At 49.5% G+C, this 25,756-nt stretch overlaps 11 protein-coding genes and 1 non-coding gene across 12 annotated transcripts; 4 read left to right on the forward strand and 8 right to left on the reverse strand.

Annotated features, from left to right (window-relative positions):
- Positions 1-1,163: 1,163 nt before the first annotated feature.
- Positions 1,164-2,421, reverse strand: Z519_09563 (uncharacterized protein; the record flags this gene model as incomplete). Its single annotated transcript, XM_016767285.1, has 2 exons — positions 1,164-2,028; positions 2,078-2,421. The coding sequence occupies 2 exons, from the start codon at positions 2,419-2,421 to the stop codon at positions 1,164-1,166; spliced, it is 1,209 nt and encodes a 402-aa protein (XP_016616801.1).
- A 4,302-nt stretch (positions 2,422-6,723) lies between these two features.
- On the reverse strand, positions 6,724-6,839 carry Z519_09564. Its single transcript, XR_001677179.1, has one exon. It is a non-coding gene; the product is annotated as a 5S ribosomal RNA (ribosomal RNA).
- A 755-nt stretch (positions 6,840-7,594) lies between these two features.
- On the forward strand, positions 7,595-8,781 carry Z519_09565 (uncharacterized protein; the record flags this gene model as incomplete). The annotated part of the gene is made up of 3 exons (XM_016767286.1): positions 7,595-7,649; positions 7,732-8,256; positions 8,330-8,781. 3 exons carry the CDS (start codon positions 7,595-7,597, stop codon positions 8,779-8,781), a joined length of 1,032 nt encoding a protein of 343 aa, XP_016616802.1.
- Positions 8,782-9,177: 396 nt separating this feature from the next.
- Z519_09566 (uncharacterized protein) lies at positions 9,178-10,624 on the reverse strand (the record flags this gene model as incomplete). Its single annotated transcript, XM_016767287.1, has 2 exons — positions 9,178-10,075; positions 10,143-10,624. 2 exons carry the CDS (start codon positions 10,622-10,624, stop codon positions 9,178-9,180), a joined length of 1,380 nt encoding a protein of 459 aa, XP_016616803.1.
- A 773-nt stretch (positions 10,625-11,397) lies between these two features.
- On the reverse strand, positions 11,398-12,402 carry Z519_09567 (uncharacterized protein; the record flags this gene model as incomplete). The annotated part of the gene is made up of 1 exon (XM_016767288.1): positions 11,398-12,402. The coding sequence occupies one exon, from the start codon at positions 12,400-12,402 to the stop codon at positions 11,398-11,400; it is 1,005 nt and encodes a 334-aa protein (XP_016616804.1).
- A 427-nt stretch (positions 12,403-12,829) lies between these two features.
- Z519_09568 (uncharacterized protein) lies at positions 12,830-13,895 on the reverse strand (the record flags this gene model as incomplete). The annotated part of the gene is made up of 2 exons (XM_016767289.1): positions 12,830-13,605; positions 13,667-13,895. 2 exons carry the CDS (start codon positions 13,893-13,895, stop codon positions 12,830-12,832), a joined length of 1,005 nt encoding a protein of 334 aa, XP_016616805.1.
- Positions 13,896-14,628: 733 nt separating this feature from the next.
- Z519_09569 (uncharacterized protein) lies at positions 14,629-15,639 on the reverse strand (the record flags this gene model as incomplete). The annotated part of the gene is made up of 1 exon (XM_016767290.1): positions 14,629-15,639. One exon carries the CDS (start codon positions 15,637-15,639, stop codon positions 14,629-14,631), a length of 1,011 nt encoding a protein of 336 aa, XP_016616806.1.
- A 660-nt stretch (positions 15,640-16,299) lies between these two features.
- On the reverse strand, positions 16,300-16,587 carry Z519_09570 (uncharacterized protein; the record flags this gene model as incomplete). Its single annotated transcript, XM_016767291.1, has 1 exon — positions 16,300-16,587. The coding sequence occupies one exon, from the start codon at positions 16,585-16,587 to the stop codon at positions 16,300-16,302; it is 288 nt and encodes a 95-aa protein (XP_016616807.1).
- Positions 16,588-17,582: 995 nt separating this feature from the next.
- Positions 17,583-18,986, forward strand: Z519_09571 (uncharacterized protein; the record flags this gene model as incomplete). The annotated part of the gene is made up of 3 exons (XM_016767292.1): positions 17,583-17,968; positions 18,097-18,428; positions 18,709-18,986. 3 exons carry the CDS (start codon positions 17,583-17,585, stop codon positions 18,984-18,986), a joined length of 996 nt encoding a protein of 331 aa, XP_016616808.1.
- Positions 18,987-20,073: 1,087 nt separating this feature from the next.
- Positions 20,074-21,030, forward strand: Z519_09572 (uncharacterized protein; the record flags this gene model as incomplete). The annotated part of the gene is made up of 2 exons (XM_016767293.1): positions 20,074-20,591; positions 20,655-21,030. The coding sequence occupies 2 exons, from the start codon at positions 20,074-20,076 to the stop codon at positions 21,028-21,030; spliced, it is 894 nt and encodes a 297-aa protein (XP_016616809.1).
- A 214-nt stretch (positions 21,031-21,244) lies between these two features.
- On the reverse strand, positions 21,245-21,823 carry Z519_09573 (uncharacterized protein; the record flags this gene model as incomplete). The annotated part of the gene is made up of 1 exon (XM_016767294.1): positions 21,245-21,823. One exon carries the CDS (start codon positions 21,821-21,823, stop codon positions 21,245-21,247), a length of 579 nt encoding a protein of 192 aa, XP_016616810.1.
- Positions 21,824-23,821: 1,998 nt separating this feature from the next.
- Z519_09574 (uncharacterized protein) lies at positions 23,822-24,639 on the forward strand (the record flags this gene model as incomplete). The annotated part of the gene is made up of 2 exons (XM_016767295.1): positions 23,822-24,500; positions 24,557-24,639. The coding sequence occupies 2 exons, from the start codon at positions 23,822-23,824 to the stop codon at positions 24,637-24,639; spliced, it is 762 nt and encodes a 253-aa protein (XP_016616811.1).
- Between the last annotated feature and the right edge of the window lie 1,117 nt (positions 24,640-25,756).

The raw sequence follows: 25,756 nt of genomic DNA on the forward strand, positions 1-25,756 counted from the left end.
CTGGGTGTGGTGAGGTCGCAAAAAGAATCCGGTTCTTCAAATTAACGTCAAGGATCATGTATACTTTGGTTTCGCTCGGTGGGAATTTTGCCACGGCAGGTGGGGTACTGGGTATGGACTAGGAATTAGGTGCCCAAGGGAACGGAATGAATGTCCTGGTCTCAGAGGACGTTAATGATGTACTGCGCGAATTGTTAGGCCTTAATGGACATATGGGATTGGCAGCCACAAACTTTGGGGGATGAGAAGGAACCAATGTTTGCTAGCTACTAGCATGCCGAGGAAAATGATCTCCTTGTGGTATTATTTTATCGCGGCGAGACGTAGGTGGAGCCCTCATACGTACTAATCACCTGTTGTAAAGGCATCTAATACTAAGTGTCTTCACAGTGGAGGGTTTGTAAATTGGATTTAACTACTAACTAGTTCCTACATGTGCATTTTTCGAATAAATATGATGCAACGTTGAGTTCTTTCCCACCATAGGGTGCTGTAAGGAGTTGGCAAAGGGCTCTGCAACTACCAATAGTAGCTATACTACTAGTACCTGGTAATAAAGAGGACAAATCTAAAAGGCGAGGAGCCAGAGTATAGCACGCAGAGGTCTATATACTACTACTTCCGGGAAGGCTGATCCCCCCTGTACTTCGCTATAAGGGTAACTAAGGCATTCTAATAGTGCCTTCAATAGTTCCTAATAGTTCATGATTCTCAGTGGGCCCCCGTACGGCTTCCATATGTCCATTCCTCAAAATGGACATCTGCAATCATACTCGAGACGTAAGGACAGACCATACTATTGCATACATAGTTGCGTGTACGTCACGTGTTTTAATCATCGTAACAACCGCTGTGGCGAGAGTGGTATTGGCCGCTAGCTGCAGTGGTTCCATAGAACCGAGCCTCTCTTAGGTTCAACCCATCATAGGTGCTATCTAGACAGCCTTTACATGGACAATTGAGTGCATCTACTATTCCTGCATCTGTTGCCACTCTTCGACGTCATTGTCTTGGTTGCAACTGCCCCATCCTTTCCAAGACCAATTCATCGACTATTTCAAGGTGCTGCTCGTAGTCTTTATACATACTAGTATTATTTGATCAACAGTTAGGCGAATCGTTTACAAAGGGAGGCTAATGGTTTGCAATGAGAACTCTTTCATTTAGTTTTCGCCAGCCCCGCTGCCGTGAAACCTAGATCTAGCTTCCACGGCCCACTTTTTAAACCGCAAATCGTTTCCAAAACCCACCCGTACAGTGTCGTCCTCCATGATCCCTCTCCTAGAAGTCCCAGCGGCCGACTCTTCGAGTTGTGCTAAGAAGCCCTGTTCTGCAAGTCCAGATAGACTGATCCTTGAGACCGCGCTTTGTATATGACCGGCCCGCGAAGTTTCGGCGGCGAGGGTCGCGAGCGTGACTCCAGCAACGGGGTACATCAGACAGCAAAGAAGCAGCCAAACCAAGGATGGAATCCAGATTTTCACCACTAACCGTGGTGTACGATCCTGTTGTAGAATATTTGATCGAGGAGATGTAACACCGCCAACTATGCTCATAACTTCCGCCGAGAACAGATTTGCCCAAGTACGACAAAACTCGGTTGTGTTTAGTTGCATTGCGGCTTGAGACAGAATATCGAGCAATGTTGGATTGGTGCCGGAAACTGAGGCGGGTGTGCGGTAGCCGTGGTAGAGTTCAGAAATGGTGCCATTGTCAATTTTTTTGAGGCGAACATTTTGAACGGTGCCGTTGAACCAGGTATATTCAACATCAAGTGCCTGGTACCGACATCTAATGACAATGTCCAGAAGCAATTCGGTGCCCTTGAAAAAGTTGGGATCGCCGCCCAACTCGCTGTTAGCTCGTAGAGCACTTGTGGGAACTCTTCCTGCAACCGCTACCCATACCTCGTTGACAAGTTTGTCATCTGGCAGTAAAGGGATAGAAGTGTTTGATTTGCCGGTGTTGAGATCGTACGCACGCGTATTATAAGGAATCCCCAGAGCCTCGTCCTCAAAGAACGCAATCCTAGCAAGGGTCAGAAAAGAAAGAGGCACGGACTGATAGGATGGCTTACTGTAAGTTCGGACTGAGTTTGGAGGCCAAAGGGGGAATGTCTGGATCGTCCGTCGTCGTCGAATCGTTGGCAATGATGGCTGTCTTGCCTAAGACTCCGTAGAAATAAGGACTGCAGTAGAAACCGCTATAGGCATCATTCGTTCCCCAAACACCGAATTGACATTTGTCCGTGATTGGTTTGCAGGAAGTCGAGATTCCAATAGTTGACGCGCGGTAATCGACAAACGGAGACAATGTAGTCGACTTTGGAATCAGCATTGCGGTGTCTTCTAACGCCAAACCTTGCGCGGGGGCCAGCCGAATCTCGGAAGTTTCAGATGTATTGTGCCGTAGATAGAACATCTCGTTCTGCTCCTGTAAATATGCATTGGGATTCGACGCGGATAAGCCGATGTTACGCGAGCATGGGTAGCCAGCATTATCAATGCGGTTTATTTGCAAACATCTCCCAGAAAGCCCGCGACCTGACTCCCCCAGCTGTTTTGACACTGAGACATCATCTAAATTGACTGTGCTTGTTGCATAATGCAGGACAGTATCGGCAACCAACACGGAGCCAGAGAGAAACAGTGCCAAGTAAAATACGAGCCCGGCTCGAGTTAGCACTGGTGAAATAGGTGTTTTGTTTGGGATCTTCCGTCGCCGGAACTGGCGATATGTGAAGTAATCCCACAAGGCACCCAACGATGAAATACAAAGTCCAACCAGCAAGCTGAGCTGATAGGGATTTGGCAGTTTTGTTGCTTCCACCTCCGAAGACAACAACAGCAGAGATCGTGTAGCTCTCCAAGTCCAGAGCGTCATCAAGGGTCCAGCAAGTAGGCCGGCCACTTGGGAGGCTCGAGAGGAAATAAAAACCACCCATGCTAATAAGATGATCAGCGTGCATCTTTAGCCATTTCGCAGGGACTCTCACTTGCGGGGATGCTCAGCAATACGTGTGTCGGTCGTTGCATAGTAGTATCTCTTGGCCCTTGCACTTGTGAGAACAGGCTGCGTTCGGACCGCACTCTATATTTGATCACAAGGAAAACAAATATAATTGGGATAACGAGCATCGGCAAGAAAATCAAGATCAAGGATATCCAAATCTCTTTGAGCACTTTTCGTTTGTGACCGGTCCGGCTTGAAATATGATGAGGCTGCGACGGTGAGGCAGTCACAGATCTCGGAAGTCCATCTGTGCCTTCTTCTTCGCTGGAAACCTCAGACCTGTAGACTGCATTACACAATGGGGAACACTGATGGGGTGGATAGGGGTAGTATTTGTTATGAGCACTTCCTCGATCAACTTCCTGAGCACTGCTAGTATCCGTCACACTGGTAGAAGCACTTGGGCTCGTGAATCGACATCGTATCATTGGATATTCTTGATCTCCATCAGGCTCATTTCGAAGGTTTTCTGCTGATTGGATCAGATTTAACTGTCTTTCATTGCCAGTGAAACGGTTGAAGATCGGCAAGGAAAATCTTTCAATGCGGCTGGAAGGCTCCATATCCATAATCTTTTCCTCCCAGGAACGAGAGAAAGTGCACTTGATCCACGCAAACGCTAAATTCGTCAGTTTTTGCAGTGGGGGGACCAGCATGATGGGTACGCATTATGACCTGCATTAAATAGTATTTAGGTACAGGTTTCTTGTCAGCCTGTTCAGGTGACCGCTGCCGGCGCACGGTTCAAAAATCTGATAGCGCCTTTGAAAGAGGCAACCGTCTAATTAGTAGTAGTGGTTCGGTACTTCCCGGTTGGCTCTGCATGTAACGTCTAGGGTGACGAGTATTTGCCACAAGGAGAGAGCGCGAACCAAGCTCTTCAAGTTTGTAGGGGCCCCGGAAGAGCTATGCGTGTCTCAGGCTGAGTCCTTTTCCAGTGGCCCCCAAAAGCCTTTACTATGTAGCTTGATCCTGAAAGCCAATCCTACCGCACACCGATGCCCTCTGGAGGCCTCTTAGAGAGCCACTTCATTGTGTGCTGCAGTTGATTGCACAGGAAACACTGCTGGGCACTGAATACCTACTACCACACAAATGCGGATCAACGACGGTCAGGGCAGATGCTTAGAGGAGGATAGGCCTGCAGTGCGGATGGAGTGGCCTTTTTGCGCCACTGAAAATACGGCAGGCTGATTTGGATGCCTTGCGAAATGCAGGTGGGTGTTTGACGTTAGGCGGACTGGGAAAGGGAGGGGGTGGTGTCTTGGCATTTGGGCCGCTTGGCCTGTTCTTGCTCACGGACCTAGAGCATTTCCGTTGTAGGTTGGAGATGAGATGGGTCTAGAGTGATTTCCCTGTCCGCGACCTGGAGCACTCGAGAGACTGGCCGGAGAAGTTGATTATGTCACCTGAGTTCGCCGCCCCATCACTTCATTTACGGAGGAGACCAAATATCTTCTTAACGCTGCCGTACCAAAGTTCTTCAGCGAAAACGCCAAGAAATCCCCGCTTAATGAACCTATGGCTGGGCCAATATACTATGAAGTAGTACCTCTGAACCCCTCGTGATCATCTTTCAGGAAGGTTCGAATCTTTTTCAAAGTTACGCAGGCGGAAGCAGGGTGGACTATTGATAGTGCGAGTTTTCTTTTCTACGGCGAGATCACTAGTAGGACACTCGACAGATTACAGAATAGGACATTTAGGATAGACAGAACAGTTGACTAGTAGGTCAACAGATTTCACATGCAGGACTCGGGAGTCCTAGCAGGATCCGGCGAGTCGCTCTCATTCCTAAATGTTTATAGTGTAACAAGGCGGCGTGGCTGTGCTGGGCTGGTGGTGGACTGGCAAGGCAGAGGTCTGTCAGGTCACATGTCAAACCTAATTAGATCGCTGGGAGAAGGACAGTTGACAGTGCTATCAGAGGGCCAATTTTTTGGACAGTTTTAGCAGAGGATCATGAATTCGCTCTTTTGGCACAGTCTACCTAATTCCTGAGTGCTTTATCAGTTCTGTCCTGTTCCCCGATGCCTCCGCTGTGCTAGGTGTTCGTAGCCCTAGTCGCTGCCCTTCTGGGTGGTGATTGTGGTGGTGTTGTCTTGTCAGCATCAACCAGAAAAGCGTTCTCGATTCCCGATCTGCTGGACAGGCCTCTGTGCGTTGTTGCACGTGCATGTCGAACCCTGAAGTGCTCTGTTACAATAGGAGGGCCAGACTGGTTTATATGTTCAGAGAAGGCGGTTGGGGAATAGACGAATTAATAGAAGTATTTAGCAGGAATATCCTTCGTAAACTCAGCGAATATACAGAGAATCAAAGCCTTGAAGAGGGTTTGAGTAGAAATGGGGGAGAGCGTGTGGTCCTTATACGTTCCTCCCCCGTTAGCGTCTCAGCCTCTTTGCTGTGTTTGTTCTGTAGGGCTCTAGGATAGTTATAGGTATCCTAATACTATAGAGAAGATGACCTAGTACTACTAGGTACATAGGCAGCTACTTTTCGTAGAGAAATTATAACTTAAGATTACTCGTATTCGGGCATCATTCAGCACATGTTAACGCATCACGAAATTCGCCGGAATTGGAAAGAGCTCTATGCATAATCGTGGCTCTCCTACTAAGCATTTAAAGTTTGAGTCTAAATTTAGGCCTCCCCACCTATAAATGGCTTCATCCTAGTTTCGACTCAGTATCTTGTGTGATCAATCACGGATCGATTCATATCTGATATGCTCCCATCCCGAATCATGGCCTTAATCTTGTAGCCTCAGTCCGCGATTCGTACGCGATCGTGGTCCAACGGACTCAATATTCGTGTCACGAACCAACCGTTGCCCCCAAGTACCCTTCGCTATCCACCCGAATTGAAGCATAAGCTAAGGAGAGCTAAAGCACGAGGCTATCAGTTGACAAGGCTATCGGTTAACGTCGCCTTACCCTTTTCACCTAACAGAAAAGAAAGGAAGCTATAAGAGTTTCCTCTCACCCGATTGGTGAGACAGAACTCTTCTTCTTTAACCGTTGAGTCATTGTTAATAGGACTACGTGATATAGAATAAGGCATCTAGCTCCTCTAATTCTCTGTACCTACTAGTACAGCATTGCGTAGGTCCCTAATAATTCGCCTGTCATTTCATACTAGTAGTACTTCTAGTAGTACTATCTAAGATCAATCCTAGGACACATTTTACTTACTAGTACCTCTCCTAACCGCGGAAACATTACATCTGAATAAGCTAAAAGGGACATCACTTCTCCTCCATTATTTCCCTACGAAGGGAAATTCAAAGATATATTGTAACAGAGCACTGGCACTTCAGGGTTCAGCGTGCACGTGCAACAACGCACAGAGAGGCCTGTTCAGCAGGTCGGGAATCGAGAACGCGTTTCTGGTTGGCACTGACAAGACAACACCACCAACACCACCCAGAGGGGCAGCGGCTAGGGCTACGAACACCTAGCACAGCGGCAGCATTAAGGACTGGAAAGACTGATAAAACACTCAGGAATTAGGTAGATGGCACCAAAAAGCCATGAAAATCATGATACTCTCTCAAACTGTAAAGAATGGCTCTCTGCCAGCACTGTGAACTGTTCCGCTCTCCCCTCTGCCAGCCCATTTTGGTTTGACATGCCTTTACTACCACTCCACCAGCCCTGCACAGTTAGTACTGCACAGCCACTTTGCCTTGTTACAATATTAATTAGCAAAAACAATCAACAGTTAGGATTCCCAAGTGGTCACCCACCTTAGTACTAACTAACCGGCATGTGGCTTAAGTATGGCTGAGCGAACGGGAAGCCCTGTTTTCCACATCCTATGGTCGATTGCGGGAGTGTTTATGAGAAAATTCTCTATATAATACGTTGACGGTTTCGTAGCTAGAATTCTTCTTGCGCGAGAAGTGAGTTTTCGTCACCCTCACTATGAGAACGCATATCGGATACTTACTACTAGCACTACTAGTATATTAAGAATACAGACAATAGAATCCTTCAATTATCTTCGCTAGTATCTCTAGCAGATCCTTCTTCACTACCGCAAAGTTCAACCTTAATTAGTAGTACGAACGAAATCTCCCCGATATCAAAGAATGTTCTCAAAATAAAACATTAAACCTTCAAGTTCTTTATTACTATAGGAGAATCTTCTCCATAGTAACTACTAACCTTCCTAACCTCACCTAACCAGCAGGTGGTGCTAGCAGCTATTCGACGATCTCCCGCGTACTCGGTACAGGAAGTCTGTCGTCCCCTGAGACGTACCTGCAGCCCACTGAGCGGTCTTACCCACCATCTTGCTTCGAGTAGTTAGTAGTATCTTGCAAATTACCCCAAGTCGGAAGGGTATCATGATGACTAGTTTCTTGGAAGTACTAGTAATACATACAGTATACAGGGTATGGAATGGACTGAAGCCTAATTACTACTAGTATGTACTAGTACGGAGTGACTCCGGTCATCCACTGCCTCGGCGTTTCGACCCTAACGTGGTTGCCCAAAAGCCAGGATCGAAGTCTCATCCTTTGCATCACTCGTAATACTAGCATCGACGACAAGATCTTACAGGCAGTTTACAAGCAATGGCTCCTTCAGTCGGACAATTCGCAAGCACATCGTGGAAGCCGGGATTATTCGGTATGTACCAACGGCCTTTATCAATCTTCAAGTCTACTAATCTACTAATCTCCGCCTGTTCCCTTGCCACATATACGTGCAGATAACAAGGTGTTATTCTGTACTGGCGGGTCCGGGAGCATCTGCTCGGGCCAAGTGCGAGCCCTTGTCGCGCTGGGCGCCAACGCCTGTATCGTCGGGCGTAATCACGACAAGGCCAAAAACGTCGCCGCTGACATTGCGCTCGTGCGGCCTGGTAGCACCGTGCTGGGTCTCGGAGGGGTGGATGTGAGGAATCATGAAAGTGTTAAAGAGGCGGTTGACACTTGTGTGCAACGCTTAGGCGGGATTGATTTTGTCATGTGGGTTGTTGCAATTTCTCTTCACCCTTCAAATCATCTCTGTGTTGCTCTGGACACATCCTGGCTGGCGGCACCGACTAAGTATAATACACCGTGGTACAGAGCTGGAGCAGCTGGTAACTTCGTCTCGACCATCGACGACCTATCAGTGAACGCGTTCAAGGCAGTGGTCGACATTGACCTTGTGGGCTCTTTCATAACGGCAAAGTTGACTCTGCCGCACCTCGCCGCTTCCGCAGAACGAGCAAGGACAAACAAGGATTTGGGTAAGTGCTAACTGACCCTGATGAAGGACGGCGCCGAGACATTTTCTGAACTGGTCTTCTTCCTTTCGTCTAGACTCGTCGAGCCTGACCGGCGGCCGAATCATTTTCGTGAGCTCGACAAACTACCAATGTGCTCGAATCGCACAGGCCCATGTCTGCGCGGCCAAGGCCGGCGTCAACGCCCTCTCGGACTGCATCTCTCTCGAGTACGGGCCGAGAGGAGTAACCTCCAATGTGATCGCGCCGGGCCTGATTGACGACACCGAGGGCGCCAGGCGCTTGACGGACCCGACTCTTCGAAACGACCTTATCAGGAGCGTCCCCGTCCAGCGGCTGGGGTTGATCAAGGACATTTCTGACGCCACAATCTTCCTGTTTGCCGATACTGGAAGTTTTGTCAATGGCGCGACCATCGACGTCGACGGTGGCGCCTGGCGCATCAGGGCAGCGGGCGCTGGCCCCAACTACCCAAGCTTGCCCTCTCGGGCGCACCAAGTGAAACTTGGCGGGAGCTCGAAGTTGTAGATGCTACCCATCATGTACGGTACTGGCTGGCTGCTTTGCAACGATCTGACTCTGAAGAATAGTACTACTAGTAGTACATAGTACCCCTATGAATCATGTTCCAGCTGTACCAGCAGGGAAAAGCCATGAAAATCGGGCCGATGCGAGATAAAATGCATCTCCGAATCAATAAGAGTGGTATTGTTCGTTCGCCTCGGGGATCCTCCACAGATATGTGCTTCGTGCTCTGTAGTACTATTGCTACCAACGTGGGATTGGAAAGAAGTCCTCTGTTCGTACGTACCAGGAAAAAGGGGCATCTCACGGGGCATTCGTTATTCATTCCAGGATAGAGTTTTGCTCGATTTTGCTAGGTACTAGTACTAGAATAAGACACCATACAAGAAAATCTGTCGCCTACAGTCTGACACTTTCGAGCTTGCTTACGGTCTCTCCTAGAGCGTAGTCACAGTCGGCTTTCTTGCTCCGGACCTTCCTCGCCTGCGCCGGCGTGACCCATTTAGCCTCCACCGCAGGATTATAGCCCAGGCCGCTGAGGCGGGCAATTTCCTCGTCGGGCACGGCGCGGTCGGTGTTGGCTTTGCCGTCGGCCCGAGTGTACACAGTGACGACGCAGGCTCCTCCGAGGCCCAGGTTGTGTTGCAGGGCGTACTTGGTGTTGTTGACCAGGCGGCCGTTGTTGGCCCATCCGCGAAGTTGCCAGGTCAGTTCGGCGCACTGAGCCAGCCCCGTGGCTCCCAGTGGGTGTCCCTTTGAGATCAGGCCTCCGGAAGGATTAATGATCGGGCCCTTCCCACCGTAGGTGATATCGCCGTTTCGAACCATCAAGTGAGCTTTACCCTCGTCGCAAAATCCCAGTCCTTCCAGTGTAATTAGCTCGTTGGTGGAGAAGCAGTCGTGCAACTCGCACACTTTGACGTCCTTGGGCCCAATACCAGCGTCCGCATATGCCGCTTTGGCTGCGCGTCCTGTGGTGGAAAACCCTACTAGCTCCATCGCGCTACCAGAGTACAGATTTGGAGTGTCGGTTTTGAGGGCTTGTCCGGCGATGAGGATTGCGTGTGATTTGAGCTCTGGTCGAAGGTCGAGAAATCTCTGTGACACGACCACGGCCGCCGCGGCTCCATCTGAAGTGGGTGAGCATTGGAGCTTGGTAATAGGGTAATGGATCATTGGCGAGTCCATGATTTGCTTCAGTGTATAGACATCTCGGAACTGTGCATACGGATTCCGCGAGGAGTGTTCATGCGAGATACGGGCAATCTCTCCAAAGTCTTCAGCAGAAGCGCCATATCTAAGAAAGGGTAAAACAGTTAGAGTATGTAAACAAAGTCTAGAGATACTCGCGATCAATCACTTACTTCTCCATGTACTCTCTGCCGGCATTTCCGAACATCTGTGGGTTCTTCGGTGACTGGGCTTCCCCTCTGGTCTTGTTCATTAATTTCACGCTGAGGTCTTGAGGATTAGGACCATCCGAAGAACCGCCGCCGAGAGCACCAGGCTTCATCTGCTCGAATCCAATGACCAGGACACAGTCGTAGACGCCGCCTTTCACAAAGTTCCGTGCCATGTGAAGTCCTGTCGAGCCTGTAGCACAGGCGTTGTTTGTGTTGTAGATTGGAATGTCTGACATGCCGAATTGGTAGAAAGCTCGCTGCCCACTACAGCTAGGCAATGTGCAGAAGCAGCCGACGCCTGCCTCGACGTCGTCGTAAGTCACATTGGCGTCCAGCATGGCCTTGACCCCGGCTTCGAAGGCAAGCTCAGTGTATGCGCGGAGTCGCCGGGGTTTGAGGAAGGCACTCATGCCAACCCCCAGAACGTAAGCATTTCCGGCCATGGTGTACAAATGTGACAGGTGAAGTAGGAACGGGCTTCAGGACGAATGTTGGTTCGAATTCGACAAAGATGACAGGTTGTAGCGCAGAGGGCACCCTGCGTTATAAAACGTACCAACCTCCCCAATCCACCTAGTACGAGGACCGAGGTATGCTCACTCGCTTACTCTCGAACCCCGCACTCCAGCTATCCTGAATCTGGTACAGCTTATTGGAGGGTGAGAACCAGCTACATTTTGCAGTGGTGTGTGCCTCGAAACTCGGTGAACATGCCTCGGCCCGAGAACCCAGTGCCTGTAAGACCAGACACCCAGGCGTGCGAAGGATATATGAATAAGTCAGACACATTCTCTATCCCTGCGTTGACGGGGGATAGTAGCGAATAGTGCCATAAGTTCAGAAGACAACTTATGAGTTTTGGATGTCCCGAAGGCTTTGCGCAGGTATTGCCAATATAAACGACAGGACCTATGGTAGGGGTGAATGATGTCGTGCCAGTAGATTACTAACCAAAGCTTACAAGGCTATAAGGGTCTGTAATGTTTTCCCAGATCGTCACAAGTTGTATGGCTCTTGCAATAAATACCCGTTGCCCCTGCTGAATTGAATACTTGTCTTTACCATATTACCAAGTATAGTTTCCCACATCCAGATACCCATCCCTATACAACATTCTCGACGAGCACCTGCTTGGTTTTGATCGGGCCAATTCCAATCAACCAGGTGATTTGCTTCCATCTGTAGGGCCATCGAGATGTTGTTCAGCCCATCCAGGTCAAGGGGCGAACGCCACAGTAGGTCGCTGCCGTGGCTCATGTTGCCCCTCCAGGTGTGAACCAGTAGCAGATCCCCTAGGAGTTACGAATCTCAGTTCCGTTTCTGCTGGACCTTTTCGTTGCACCCGTAGGATTCGCCGTAGCCATGCCGAAAAACCTTGGCCGCTGCTCTGGCCTGTGCCCGAAGTTCGAAATAGACTCGTCATAGTTCGGACAGTTTGAGTTGCGAGCTTATCTAATTCCCCTGAAGGCGTGACAGCTTCCACAAGTCCTCTCTCCTCAATGATGCCGGTGTCATAGTTCACAGTACAATGGATGTCAAATCCGATATGCCTTCTATCCTCATCGTCGGTGTAGTGACCAAACAAGAATCTGTCGCCCTCGACAAGGATGCGGGCCTCCATGATGTCTTTCGATGGGGTGCGCCTTCTGTCCGCAATGTCAAGATAATTCCTCTGAAGAAAGTAGGACTTGTGGCACATTGCCATTAGATCTGCCATACTGTAACATTGGCGAGGTAGAAGTCGTTTTTGGATAGGGTAGGCGAACGGCATTCCAACACTCCATGCACTTAGAAAGACCATGATACCGATATAGGCCGATAGTGAAAAGCCGAAGAAGACTTTGTCACCCTGATCCTCAAGCTGGAGGAGGCCACCGATGAATATTGGGAAGAGCGGGGAGAGGGTATTCAAGATTGAGAATGCCGCGACTTTATAGTGGCCCTTCTCGATTGCCGTGATAGGTACCTGGAATGGAGATGTGGTGATGTATGCCAGTAGAACTGTATCCGCAGCGGGCCCCGCTTTTCCAAACATGTTGATAAATGGTTGCATGAATCGCATGTTCAGGTCCACCCACTCAACAATCGTAGACGTGAAGACACCAGCAAGATACACCGGAGCTGAACGGAACAATAATGCATACACGACAAGCTTTGACTCTGGATCCGTAGGATCAATTGGCGGCAAGTGTAATGTGTAATTGCCAGCAGAGACCGACATATTTGATGGCATGCTCAAGTTTTTTTGAAGATGGAATCCATGGAAAACTATGCCATTGACCAGTCCGTAGATGGCAAGAGCGAATCCTGCCCAGACCAGGACTACCGACAAAACGACCCAACCCTTTCCGCACCCAGGACTATGTCGATAGGGATAGTGCTCACAGTCTGGCCATGTTCCTTGATTGCAGTGTGGTTGTGTGTCGTCGGCACGGTGCTTGGCGCAATCGTCGACCGGGCTAGGTCCTTTTTTAACTCCAATCAACCGATCATACCAGCTGGGTTCGAACGGCGTTGGTGCGCGAGCTGTCGGTCGGTAAGCACTTGTCCATATAAATAAATCCACACAATGTACCTGCTTGCTTCCACGTAGTGCCAATGCCATACACCAAAACATATCTCTCGGGCGGCCCGGGAATGAGCTTTTCTCAGTAACCCAGTCGAAATCGATGATTCTTCGACAGGACTTGTTTTGCCTTGCGGTTGTGGAGCAATTCAAGGGATGAGAAGTATTCTGCAACATTACAATTTGCAAACAAAGCACAGTAATCAGCAATGGTAACAGGGTCCCACCTGAGACCAGTCGACTTTCGGCGGTTGAGGTAAGCGACCCAAAGCACATAACCGGTCATGATAATATGTCCGATGATGAGGAAGAGAGCTGGCCATACACGAAGTGTCAGAGTCCAACCCGTAGTTTGAATTTCTTGCTCGCCGATCTGTTTAATGGCAGGACCGCTGGCTAGCAGCGCGACCTTCAAGCTAACGATGAATCCAACCATAAGTTGACAAAGAAGGGAGATGATCGGGGTCGTTCCTCGGGTGACGGAGATGTCCTGCCATGGAAAGAAAGCTCCACTGACACTTTTGTTGGCATCCTGTCCAGAGCTCGGCTGCTCGCCCTGGTCCGCCATTGCCACAAAGGGTTTCATTCTGATAAATTCGCGAACAAGGTGACGAAACAGAATGACGTTGAGAGTACCCAACGCAGAGGGGAAGTAGCGGGATATCATGCGAACGTTTTCGCTCGACAAGTGGTATTGCCCATTGGTCCCAGCTGCGAGCCAGAGTGCCGCAATTGCACCGGCCGTGCCAAGATATAATACAGTCAAGAAGAGCGTCGAATACCATTTCAAAATGGGCGGCCAGAAGTCCAATGGCGCCAAACGCCTGTCACTGACGTCTGGAACGGCAGTCAATTCGACTACCCAAAGCCAAAAATTAGCCCAAAATCTTAAAGACACAAGGATAAGTGGATGGCTGACCCGAAGGAGACCTTGGCAAGTTGGGTCGATCTTCCACCAAGTTATTGTTTCGAGAGAGAAAGACAATTCCGTGGTCAGCCGATAGGTCGGTATTATTTGGCAAGAGGGACACTTGGGAACGGCTGCCAAGGTTGGAATAAGGAGAAGGCTCGCGCGAGGACGTGGACAGATATGAGGCTGGACCAGGCCGCAGCTCTGGTCTCGCGGGTAGCTCCCAGGGACCGTCCATTGTTCAGACGGCTGTAAAATGGACGTCGATGTCAGAGTCTTGATACACATGTAACAAAAACTGGGAATATGGAAGATTGAAGCGAGGAGCGATGGATGGGGGTTTTACGGTTGTAGAAAGACCTCTGTGAGAGGGGAAGCCGATTTCCCAGGCCGAGTCGATAGTGGAGGGAGGAGGTTTCTTGACAAGGAAAGTCCCTGCAAGAGAATGGTTATCTGACAAACAGCGGCGTGAGCTCGCCCAATGGAACATGGTCTGGAAGCAAGCCACATGCATGATTAGCCTCAGCCTGATGTAAGGTATTCTCGTCACAGATTGCAAAAGGGGCGACAGAGCGCCCTGTACGATGAAGTTGAGCGAGCTGAAGTCGCGCAGACTCGTGCATTGGGCGGCATGGTCCGCCTTTCGTGGAAATCGTGATTTGAATTCCTACTTCTTTTGGGGAACTTTTGGGTTCAGGCTGAAGATACGTCATTGTGCAGTGCGGCTGAAGATACCACACTCGGTGCCGTTGGTGTATGGGTTTCAGAAAATGGGGTGGAGAAATCCCCGTTGCCTGCTAGAGAGCGTTTGAAAGACCACTTGTGGGCTGGCCACACTGCGAGAAATGATTCGAGGAGGACATCAAAGCCGATTTGCCCAAACACGGATTACCTTTTTTTGATCGTAGTAACCTGGTTCAAGGGACGCCTTTTTATAGTGCTTTTCTGGCTAGATTATTTGTCCCCTGCTCCTACTTGTAGCTGGCAGCGTATCTGGACAGCATATGCTCTTCAACTGTAAATACTTTACCCTGGGAACCATCAAGAGGCTGGATGATACAATCTGCGTTGCCGTCCAAGAAGAAAGGTATAGAGTATCTGTCAGTCCCAGAAGTGTTGATGACTCGATGTATGTTGCTTTTGTATGTGCCGCTCGTCCAGGCTTCTAGCATGTCTCCGACATTGACCACATATGCGTGTTCTTGAGGTGGCACGTCGATCCATTCTTTGGTGAATTGGTTTAAGACCTGCAGACCGGAATGGCCATCTTGGAGCAATAGGGTGATGGCTCCGAAGTCTGTATGCGCACCAGCGCCCACCAAAGTTGCATCGTCGGATTTGGGGTGTGGAGGGTAATGGAGAAGACGGATTGCAGCAATTGGATCTCGACAGAAATCTTCGAACACGCTTGTATCGAAATTGTTCAAACCTCGGGCCAAGATCTGCATGAGCAGAAACGAAAGGTCCGACAAAGCTTGGTGATATTCTAGCAAGGGCTGTTTAAATTCCGGCTCTGGAATTTGATTGGGCCAGATGTTTGCTTCTTGAAAAGGTCTGAATGGGGGCTTGTTGCCAGGGATCTCGCGGCCAACAAAGTATCCCTCAAGAGGTATTAGCTTGAAAGTTGAAATTGATGAGGTCGACTTAGGGCCGCAATATACCTCTTTCAGGTCGGGCTTCTTGCCATCCTCCAATGTCTGGGTACCAATAATCTCGTACCCACGCCCTGGTTTTCCACTGAGACCGCGCTTCTCATCCTCTGGTAGACGAAACAGCGCCTTCGCCGCAGCAAAAACCCGCTCTTGGAGTGATTCTCGAACGCCGTGTCCAGTGATCTGGAAGAAACCGCTGGTCGTGCAAGCAGCACGAATTTGTGCCACAATATTCTCAGCCTCGGGAGAATCTGGGTTGTTTAGATAGGCTGTCAGGTCAACGGTTGGGATTGTGAACGCAGACTGTCCGTTCCTGTTGGTGATAGCCATAGCCACCTGCAGAAACACAGATCACGGTACTCGTCCTGAGAAGCAAAACTGAGTTGGAAAATTGAGATAGATGCAACATTGATGGAAAAGGTACCCAGGTACGAGGTAATCGTACAAGCCACTTTAGAATCAAAGCCTGGCCGATCGGAAGGCTCCGTTATCTCGTTAATTGTACTCCGTAAATGGAAAGGCCGCGGAATTTGTAAGCATTTTCATTGGCTGCCGTTGGTGCGTTATCGTGCGAAATGGTCATCGCCGTACGCCTAACCTGCCCTTTCCGGCTTGTTGCTTCAACAATGTCAAGTACGCCGAGACCTCGTGGAATATTACTGTGTCAGACAAATACATAACATTACAATACCACTCAGCATAAAAGCAAAGATTTTCCCCTGCACTTCAGACTTCCCCTTTGAATCTGCAACATTTGGTCTTCTTTCAACACAGCTGTTTGATCGAAATACATTAAGGTCGCCTATGGCCATATGAAATGACGAAGGTTTCTGCCCTTCCTTCTCTCAAGGGCTGCAGGGTGCCCATCATGTCGAGTTGCAAAGACCAAACTCAGCAGCTGATGGCAACCGCGGTCAAGGCTTCAACAAGATGGCGCTACGCCGTTGACTATAGATTGGTTCATAATCACCACCTCCGCTTCATGCCATTCTATCTCTCAAATCCGGAGGTGTCCAGGTGGAACATATCCAAGATCCTTCCCACAGTCTGGTTCACCACGGCGTCTAGCGTCTCAGGCTCTGTATAAAAGGCCGGAACTGGTGGAATTATAATGGTCCCATTGCGGCTAAGGCCTGTCATATTCTCTAGGTGAATGGTACTCAAGTGGGTCTCACGTATAACAAGGACGAGGCGTCGTCGTTCCTTCAAGACGACATCGGCTGCTCGAGAAATGAGATGATCTGCGTACCCTATCCGGACAGCTGCCAAAGACTTCATGCTGCATGGTACAATAACCATACCGTTTGTTTCGAATGAACCGCTTGATGTTGGTGCTGATACGTCTTTTATCGAATAGTTGTGCGTTGCCAGCGCTCGTATGTCCGACGGAGTGTATTTGTCTGTTTCGTATTTGAGTGTTTCTGCCTACTTGCTCATGATCAAATGTGTTTCGACGTCCAACTTGCGAAGAGCTTCGAGGGTCCGAGCTCCTATAATAGAGCCTGTGGCACCCGTCACGCCAACGGTTATCCTCCGTTTCCTGGGTTGTGGATCTCCTCGATTAGGGCTCTCGTGCAAAAGCGATGGACTGGACGAGAAGTTGCGTCCTTGTCCAGAAGGTGATGACCTAGAACATACTCCAGGATTGGTGTGAAAGGGCCCGACCGAGAAACGCAGTATGGGATCACAAAATGACTCTACTCTACTTGCGAGAGTAGCGTTGAGAAACATTTTTCGGTCGACTGGAAGAGCTCTGTAAGAGACACAGTTCGGGAAGAAAAAAGTTGCCGTGATAATAAAAGAAGCGGAACAGGACTACTGGGTTTGTAGTAGAAATCCTGAAACTGCATGCTGAGACATAGCATCGACAGTGCCTACTCAAAGCCTCTCGGACCTCGCTGCTTTCATCCTTGTTTTCATTGCCGCATACCCGATGCGGATCCCCGTTAGCTGTAGCTCTTCAAATAAATGATCTGCGCATCAGCGAGCTTATGCTGGACTAAGGATCACTAAATAGTGCGAAATGCGAAAAGAGATGACGGAGACTTTTGTAAGGGGTCAGCTTCACCGTTCCCCCACATGATTTATATGTATCATTCAAAGGGTCACGTAGCAGATTGTCTATGAGGAATCCGTTGGCACCAGGACTTCGCAAAACCTGTGGCACCGGAGTTTCCTGGTAGTTCGTACCCTCAAGGCTATCCTGGATGCCGTTCCTTCTCCTCCTTTCTCCGTGTTCTTTTTATCCACTTTTTTTGTAGCACTAAAACGTGATGGCCACAACCCTTACGGCTCAGCTGCCTCGACAGAGATTGACGGCCTCTTCGAGATCTCATACACTGAGCGGTTTGATCGGCCTTCGGCGACAAAGTTCCATCAACGCTGCCCCTCATTTGAATTTTCGAAACTATGTGGAAGTGCTTCGCAAAGATGGTGATCTAGCAGACGTGCACGACGAAGTGGATACCGATCTAGAGCTCTCTGCTCTTACTCGTCGTGCTTTGGAAACCCGCGACAAGGCACCCCTTGTTCACAATGTGAAGGGTGCTCGTGGCGGCCTATTTAGGGTGATGGGAGCTCCTGCTTCGCTACAGAAGAAGGAGACCGAGCGATTTGGACGACTGGCTAGACATGTTGGTCAGGAACCGACGGCTACAAGGTCAGAAATCTTCGACAAGATTCTCGGTGCCAGCAATTTGAAACCGATCCCACCCCTTTAGGTTGCCGACGGCCCCTACACAGGGAATAAGCCTTTTGGGGATGACATTGATCTCAACAGAATGCCAGTTCCTCAAATGCACAGGTTCGACGGCGGCAAGTATCTGCAGACATATACTGCATGCATGTTTTGCAGACTCCAGATAAGAAATGGACCAACTGGTCTATTTCACGGGCCATGGTTCACGACAAGACGCGCCTGAGCGGCCTCGTCATGCCTCCCCAACACGTTGGACGGATCTTTTCCCAATGGCAGAAAAAGGGAGAGGATATTCCATGGGCAATGGCACTTGGAGCACCACCTGCAGCAATCCTAGCATCTGGTATCGCTGTTCCTGAAGGAGTATCCGAAGCGGACTATGTCGGTGCAATGAGCGGTGTCCCATTCGAGGTGGTCAAATGTGAGACAAACGATTTATGCGTCCCGGCCAACTCGGAGATTGTAATGGAGGGAACAATATCTATTTCGGAAAAGGGCCCAGAAGGGCCTTTTGGGGAATTTCACGGTTACACTTTTATCGAATCTCCAAAACAAAGGCCATTGTTCTCAGTCAAGGCTGTAACCTACAGGAACGACGCCATCCTTTCAATACGTGCTCCAGGCAGACCCTTTGATGAGACTCTAAGGACTTTCCCTCTCATTCAATCGTAGAGGTGCCGTGGCTCACCTTTTGTCTATAGCATACTCTCGCACGCGCGTTCGTTGGTGCTTGATTCGACAACGACTACAAGAGGCAGGTCTCCCAGTCAAGGAGGTTTTCACGCCTTATGAGACCCAGACACCGTGGGCAGCGGTGCAAATTGACGGCAAACAACTTGGAGCCATGAAGACTAACCCGAAGGAACTTTGCAATCGCATCGGAGATGCCATTTTCTCCGACAAGACCGGCATATTTGAGCATCACATCCTCGTCGTGTCGGATGACATCGACATCTACAACTTTAAAGACGTCATATAGGCGTACGCAACAAGATGCCGGCCAGGAGTAGATAATTACTTACTTCCACAACACCCTTGGCCTTCCCTTGGTGCCTTATCAGTCTCAGGGCGAGGGTCCACCGGACGTTGTATCTAAGATAGTGTCCAACTGTCTCTTGCCGGTCGAATACACGACTGGGCCTAATTCGGAGGTCGATGACTTTGAGCATGGCTTTCCCGAGCATATCAACTTGATGGTGCTTGCGAATCGGTCCAAGCTAGATAGCTAAGAATTGCTGGTGTGTAGCAGATGCCGAAATAGGTGACTCCGACGAGTCATCGAATAGCCAAAATGGCTAGATGTCTTTTTCAGAATTGCCTTTCCGTCTTGTTACTACAATCACCTACGCGCTCGGTCTAGACTGTTACCCGAGATATTCGGTTGTCCGATCAGCCAATCAACGATCTCCGACGGTCCAGTGTGGGCGCAATAGTTGGTATGAGGGACTAAGCCTAGCTAATTAGAGCTGTCCGATGCAATATCAATGCATCCCGTTAAGGCAATTTCTGTGACGTTAGCTTTCGGCAGGCGCCCTAATTCCCCGTCTGAGATTCGTATGTGCAAAAAGACCGGAATATCGGAAACGAAAGGATGGCTACTGTGGGATGGGTGCTGTCAGTGGTTGGGGTGCAACGAGCTTCGGCTTTAAGGGCGTAGACGCAGACATCGCTACATCGACGCGGACTGGTTCGACTGCAGGGTGCCCTACCACATTAGGCAATCGGCACCCTGGCCTCTGCATATAGCCACTTTCTATCTGTCAGACTCGATACATTTCCTGGCATGGATAGGTGATCCTCTGAAAGGTGCGATGCAACGAGTCCCGGCGTATGGAATGCACTAATGGGGTACGTTAAGTTTGTGAATAGACATGGGTCCGTTGGAAAGGTGTGAAACCAATGGAAAGATTATCCGGTATGGAAGTTTGAGGAGAATAGGTCCAGCGGAACACAGACACAAGAATATATAAGTACCATACATGAAGCCATCGATGAACCCAGACTCGCCATGTAACACCGACCACAAAAACTTCACTTGTGTTTCTTGGACTCCTCTTATACCCAACATGATTTCCATCATCCCGGCCCCTCTTGCTGGCCGCGTGGCTATCATTACCGGAGCATCTTGGGGGATAGGAGCAGCAGTGGCGATCGACTTTGCACGGAGGGGTTGCTCGCATATTGCCATCACATATTTGGGTAATATTGACGCAGCGAAGAAAGTGCTCTCATCCATCAACGAGATATGCCCGGATATCAAAACAGCCCTTATCAGAGCAGACGTCACCTCGGAAATGTTCGGACAGGACGCCGTCAAGGCGGCTCTCAGCTCTCTTTCCGTGAACCACATTGATATAGTGGTGTCCAATGCTGCTCTGTCGGACATGAATATACCGCAGAACATGGAGACGCATACCAAGGATGCGTCCGACCGGTTCATGACCGCGAATGTGTGGAGTCCGTTTCAATTATCGCTCGCTGCCATTCCATATATGACAAAAGGAGAAAGGATCATCACAATCTCCAGCGTAGCCAGCAAGCGTCCAAATGTGAGTTTACCCTTAACCAGCCATTTCGGTTCCTGGTTTGGTCCTATGGCCAGCTTTAACCAGGGAAAGTGACATACATCATATTCTTCCCCCTTCAGGTGTTTCGGCTTCAAACTGACTGGTGTCCTCGGCTTCATGATTCTAGGTCAACCCCATGGTGATCTTGGGCGCGACAAGGCGGCATCGGACTCCATCACACGAGTCCTTGCGGCAGCCTATCTACACCAAACGGGGATTACGATCAACAGCGTCGCAGTGGGTCCAACAAACACTGACGCTTTGCGTACGGGTATGGCAAAATTACCTAAGGAATGGACAGAAGCGTTGTATGCAAGAGCAACGGCCGAAAGACGCATTACCGAGGTGCATGATGTTACTGATGTTGTGAGTTGGTTGGCGGGACCGGACAGCAAATTGGTGAATGGCAACTTCGTGCCTTGTAGTGGAGGCAGTATGCTGGAGCTACAAGGGTGATTTGGGCTTTGTTAGAAAGTCATGTTGGTTGCGCTGCATCATTGCCAGAAGGTGGTTTTGGTCGTTACTTTTCATGGCCAAGAAAGATATCTAGATGCTACTGTTAAGCCAGAAATGGTCTCTCTGGGGTCCGCCTTCAGTTCCGTTACATTGTCGCCAAGGTCTTGCTAAATAGAGAAGCTCTGTCTCGTACTCAAGCCTCTCATTGTTGCAGTCATGACTTCCTCCCTAGTGCTTTTGTCCAAACTTTGAACTTCCAATTCTCGAGCATGTACCCGTCTCCATACCGACCATGTTCCACAAAGTTTTCCACCCATTCGGCCTTCGTATCGATCGTCGCTTTCGCAATCCACCACGTCTGCGTTATGAAGAGACCAGAGGACAATGATTGGTTTGCACTGCGAGCACGCCCTCGTCGTTGAGCGACTTTCTCGGCCAGGTCCTGACATTGTACCTCAAAATAACGAAACCTGGCTGGTGAGAGGGCAAAAATAAGCCTAGATGCCAGGATCATGCACGAGAGGTAAGTTCCGTATAGTTGGACATGCTGCAGAATATTGGAACATGGTCGACAATCAAGGTAGTTGAAGGTATCATATGCATTTATATTGTCGAAGATGGCGAGTTCCGCTCTATACTTCCGATACCAGCTTACGAGGACTTCCCGAAAGCGGAGAGTATGATCTATGAAGTCTGCAATAGTAGACTTGAGGACCGGATGCTCCGAGGAGATCAACTCTTCTGCAAATTTGAATATGTCCGGAAGCGACACGACGTGTGTCCAGAGCGACATTGTGAAATTTATTGTCCCGCTAAAGAGTTGAGAGGTCTGTAGCGAAGAGCATAGGACTCTTTGTCAACCTTCCTCGGTCAGGAAGCATTGTGTGCCGGTCATGAGGGATTGGGTTACGTAAAGTCAGTCCTAATCAGTAATTTCTATTCTGCAAATATTTCCTTGCTAAGTGCCACGAACCAAGGGACCAATGTGTGCTAATAGGATCGCTTTGTCAAATGCCTCGTCAAAACCGATCGGGATCTCGGTATTCGATAAGCCGTGCGACACCTCCAGCATGTTGTATCCATCCGAAGCTTCTGCCAGTGTGAAGCAACTTGAATAACATCGTTAGTCGAGTAAATCCATCATCGCTGTTATGATAGGACAACATTATCATTACCTCGAATATACCTTATAATGCAGCGGCACAGAGAGTCTCCATGGTCGTGGATTCCTCCCCTTCTTCCAGTGCAGCTTGAAAGCTCTTCAACGCCCTAACGTATAATCGAGCTACTGAAGTTCCTCCATCCATTGCTCCATTTGAACAAATATTCCATTTCAGTCCCTCGACAACACAGCCTGCTGCATATCTCAGGCTTTAGACCTTCCCGTAGCAGCTAGGAATGAAAGCTAGCCAAGACGAAGGTCCGGGCGGGAGAGGAAAGACCCGGGTGGGTTCAACGCCCTCTATGGCAAAGTGTGATATTTTGGCGATGCCCAGATGGAGGCTCTTGAGTGGGCAGAGGTTGAGGATCGAGAAGCCCGAAGAGATGCCCAGACGTGAGTAGTCGTTCTGTACGAGGCTGGCAGGAGCTAGAGAGCACTGCCGTCCAGACATGATGCACTTTGGTGATTGACATTCCGTACAGACGTAGTCTAGCCCTTGCGCCATATTTGTTGAGTCTAGGTGTCGAAGAACCGAACCATGAATTTCAGCTTCATCCGGGCCGGCAGGCGAAGCGCAATGTGTGAAAATTGGCAGTTGCCTAAGATTGTGTTTTCCACAGTTGCCCCTTCGCCTTCTCGCAACAGCTACATCTTTCATAGCTTGTTTGGGGATCAGCGTTCGTATATTTTTGTTTTGTGGAACCTTGGAAGTACTGGAATTCACAAACTCGAATTGCTTGTGTGGAATTCTGGGCGATGCAGGATGGGGGAGCAATAAACTCCTTCGATCTAGAATTCTAGGCGATTTCAGTGGCTGCCGTGACAGAAGAACCTTCCCGGAATGAGCTTCGCGTTCATAGCAGAAAACGAAGTGATTTAACGGAACTACCCAATAAAAAGCTGTTTGTGGAATATCCAACATCTTGACTTTCAATTGCCGGAATCTTTCCAGGACTCTAACTCTGACAAACTCGAGCTTCCCGATCAGTAATCATGCAACTCTTACTGTTCCCGTCGTACTCGTGCATCGAACCTGAATGTGATACTGCCACAACCCCACTGAACCATACCATAAGACAGAGCTGAATGAGTGACCTTAACACATCCAAGGTGAGAAAGAGAAGAATCCCGTGAAAGGAGGCTGGTATCCTCCTCCATCGAATCCTCCCCTGCTATTTGATCTCGCATTCCAAAGTTGATGTCACCAATCGCATATTTCGCAAACGGCGGCTTCTCCCGTAACGGCCACACTGGGCGGATAAGGCCACATCGTAAAGGGAGATCCGGCTGCGCGGAGTGTAAGGCGCGGAAGATCAAGGTAGGGAAGAGAGCCCCGCCCGTCGAATCTCAGCCGGGGCTGACATTTTTTGCAAGTGTAGCGAAGGACGGCCACAATGTTCTCTGTACAAGAGATATTCTACATCACGCGTATACCGAGTCTCGGGAACAGCTCCAGGCTCTTTATTCCATGCTAAACCGTTGTCACACTGCGCGGATTTGCAGCTAGAAGAGCTAGAGTTGCTCCACCGCTGGACTATGTTTACAAGTCATGGTTTTGGCGACAAGCCAATAGATATCAAGGCATGGCTGTTCGAGATTCCTCAGATTGCCTGCAAGTAACCGTTATTGATGCATGGGATCTTGGCCATTTCCGCCCTGCACAAGTCACGAACCGAGCCGGAGACCAGTCAGAAGTACCTGGTTCGCGGGGTCCGTCACCAAAACATCGCGCTTTCCTTCTACCGCAATATTATTGATGATTTCAGAAAGAAGATGATGGAAGAAAACTGTCACGCCGTGATGGCCTTTGCCAGCCTGACCATTGCGTTCGCCTTTGCCGACGTCGACACAGTCCTTGCACGCGCGTCTGGCGTAGCAGCACGATCCACCGTTCCAGAATGGATCCATCTCCTCCGTGGTTGTCGCAAGGTTCTCCAAGTCATCAAGTCCTGGATCATCAAGGGCCCTATGGCCTTCCACCTCCAACAGGCAGAAAGCGACATCGATCTCTCTCGCAACCCTGACGATGCGAGGCTCGCTGGCCTCGAGGTCCTTTTCGAGGGGCAAGACTCATCCCGGCAGCTTCCGGATAGCGAAAGAGACGTCTATCGCACAACCCTAAGACTTCTGCGCCAAAGTTTTGAGATATCTCTATCACCGGACCAACCTTTGGGGATCAAGTTCTCCTTGTTCTTGTGGACTGAACGCTTCCCGCAGGAATATCTCGAGCTCCTGGACCGGCGGAAACCTGAGGCAGCTATTCTCCTGGCCCATTTCTGCATTCCGCTGGAACGAGGCGCTGCCTCTTGTTAGTGCACGGTGGGCGCCGGGGGCAGCTGGTCACAGCTCTGTACAATGCAATAGGCGACAATTGGAGGGTTGTGGATGGCCTGGCCACTTCAGCAGATCAAACCCGGCTAATCAGTGGATTATGGGAAACAAATTGATCTCACATACCTACTTGCACGGTACCCGGGTCATCCACAGAGTTTTGGCCTTCAACTTGAAGTCTTTTACCCAAGACTCGCGTCATCGAGAACTGGATAGGCTGTGTTTGGGGTATATTTATGGAGTCTGACTGGGATTGCCAGATTTGTAAATATTCTTTTGACACGAATCGCGAAGCAGAAAGCTTATTATGAGATGCGAAACGCGAAATGCGGAGCACGGGGAAGGGACTGAGCAGTGTAACAGCAATACGTATCGATAATGAAATGACATCGCTTCCCAATAAGACTAGCGGAAATAGGGGTTGATAGACGAGGCCCTTCTCCATGCAGCAGGGGGCTGGGCGAAGAAGGAATAGTACGGACTTATTTACGACTACTGGTACTACTTCGCTATGGACAACTGTTAGCGCCCTGGAGAGAAAATTCGGCTAAGGAAATGCCACACACAACCGTTTTTCTCGCTTATGCTCATCATGATGTCTAGTTCGGTATTGTTTAAAAGTGCACTCATGGCACGTGGAATGGCCAGCACCTCTTTGAGATGTCCTCTGCCTAACTAATCTCCGCGTTCTCCACCTCGGGTCGTCAGCACGTAATAGACGCTGCCATTTCCCTTCCCCCTGGGATAATTGGTCCTCACCAGGCTGAAGACGGACATCTGCGTCGCTTGTCTTATTTCCGTCACTGGGTAAGGCGGGAAGGGGCCTTGGTTGTTCACTGTGTACTCGTATGTAGATGGTCAACTGCGTTGGGCATGTAGATAGGATATAATCAGCCCCACTACATCGAACATGACCAGGGAACCGATATACGCATCCGGTTAGTCTGGTACGCTTTGCTCCTTCCAGCCTATCAATCCATCATCTCTGATTAGACCTCTCCCTCATCAGGAAATCTTGTAACTCTGGAGTGCAATTGTTCAATGTTTGTACCTTTCCAAGGCCACGCAAATTGCACTTATCCTCTACCAGGCGGGGCCATGCTAGACACAGGATCCAGTTCCAGCTACCAGACATAGGAACGACCGGGTTAGAACGCAAGGAAGGATTGGTGCCGTTGGTGAGAACGATGGGCACGAGTTGTCCAGGTCGAGGAGTAACAATGACTGAAGTTT

The sequence above is a fragment of the Cladophialophora bantiana genome, assembly GCF_000835475.1.
Source record: "Cladophialophora bantiana CBS 173.52 unplaced genomic scaffold supercont1.15, whole genome shotgun sequence".
Classification (NCBI taxonomy): domain Eukaryota; kingdom Fungi; phylum Ascomycota; class Eurotiomycetes; order Chaetothyriales; family Herpotrichiellaceae; genus Cladophialophora; species Cladophialophora bantiana.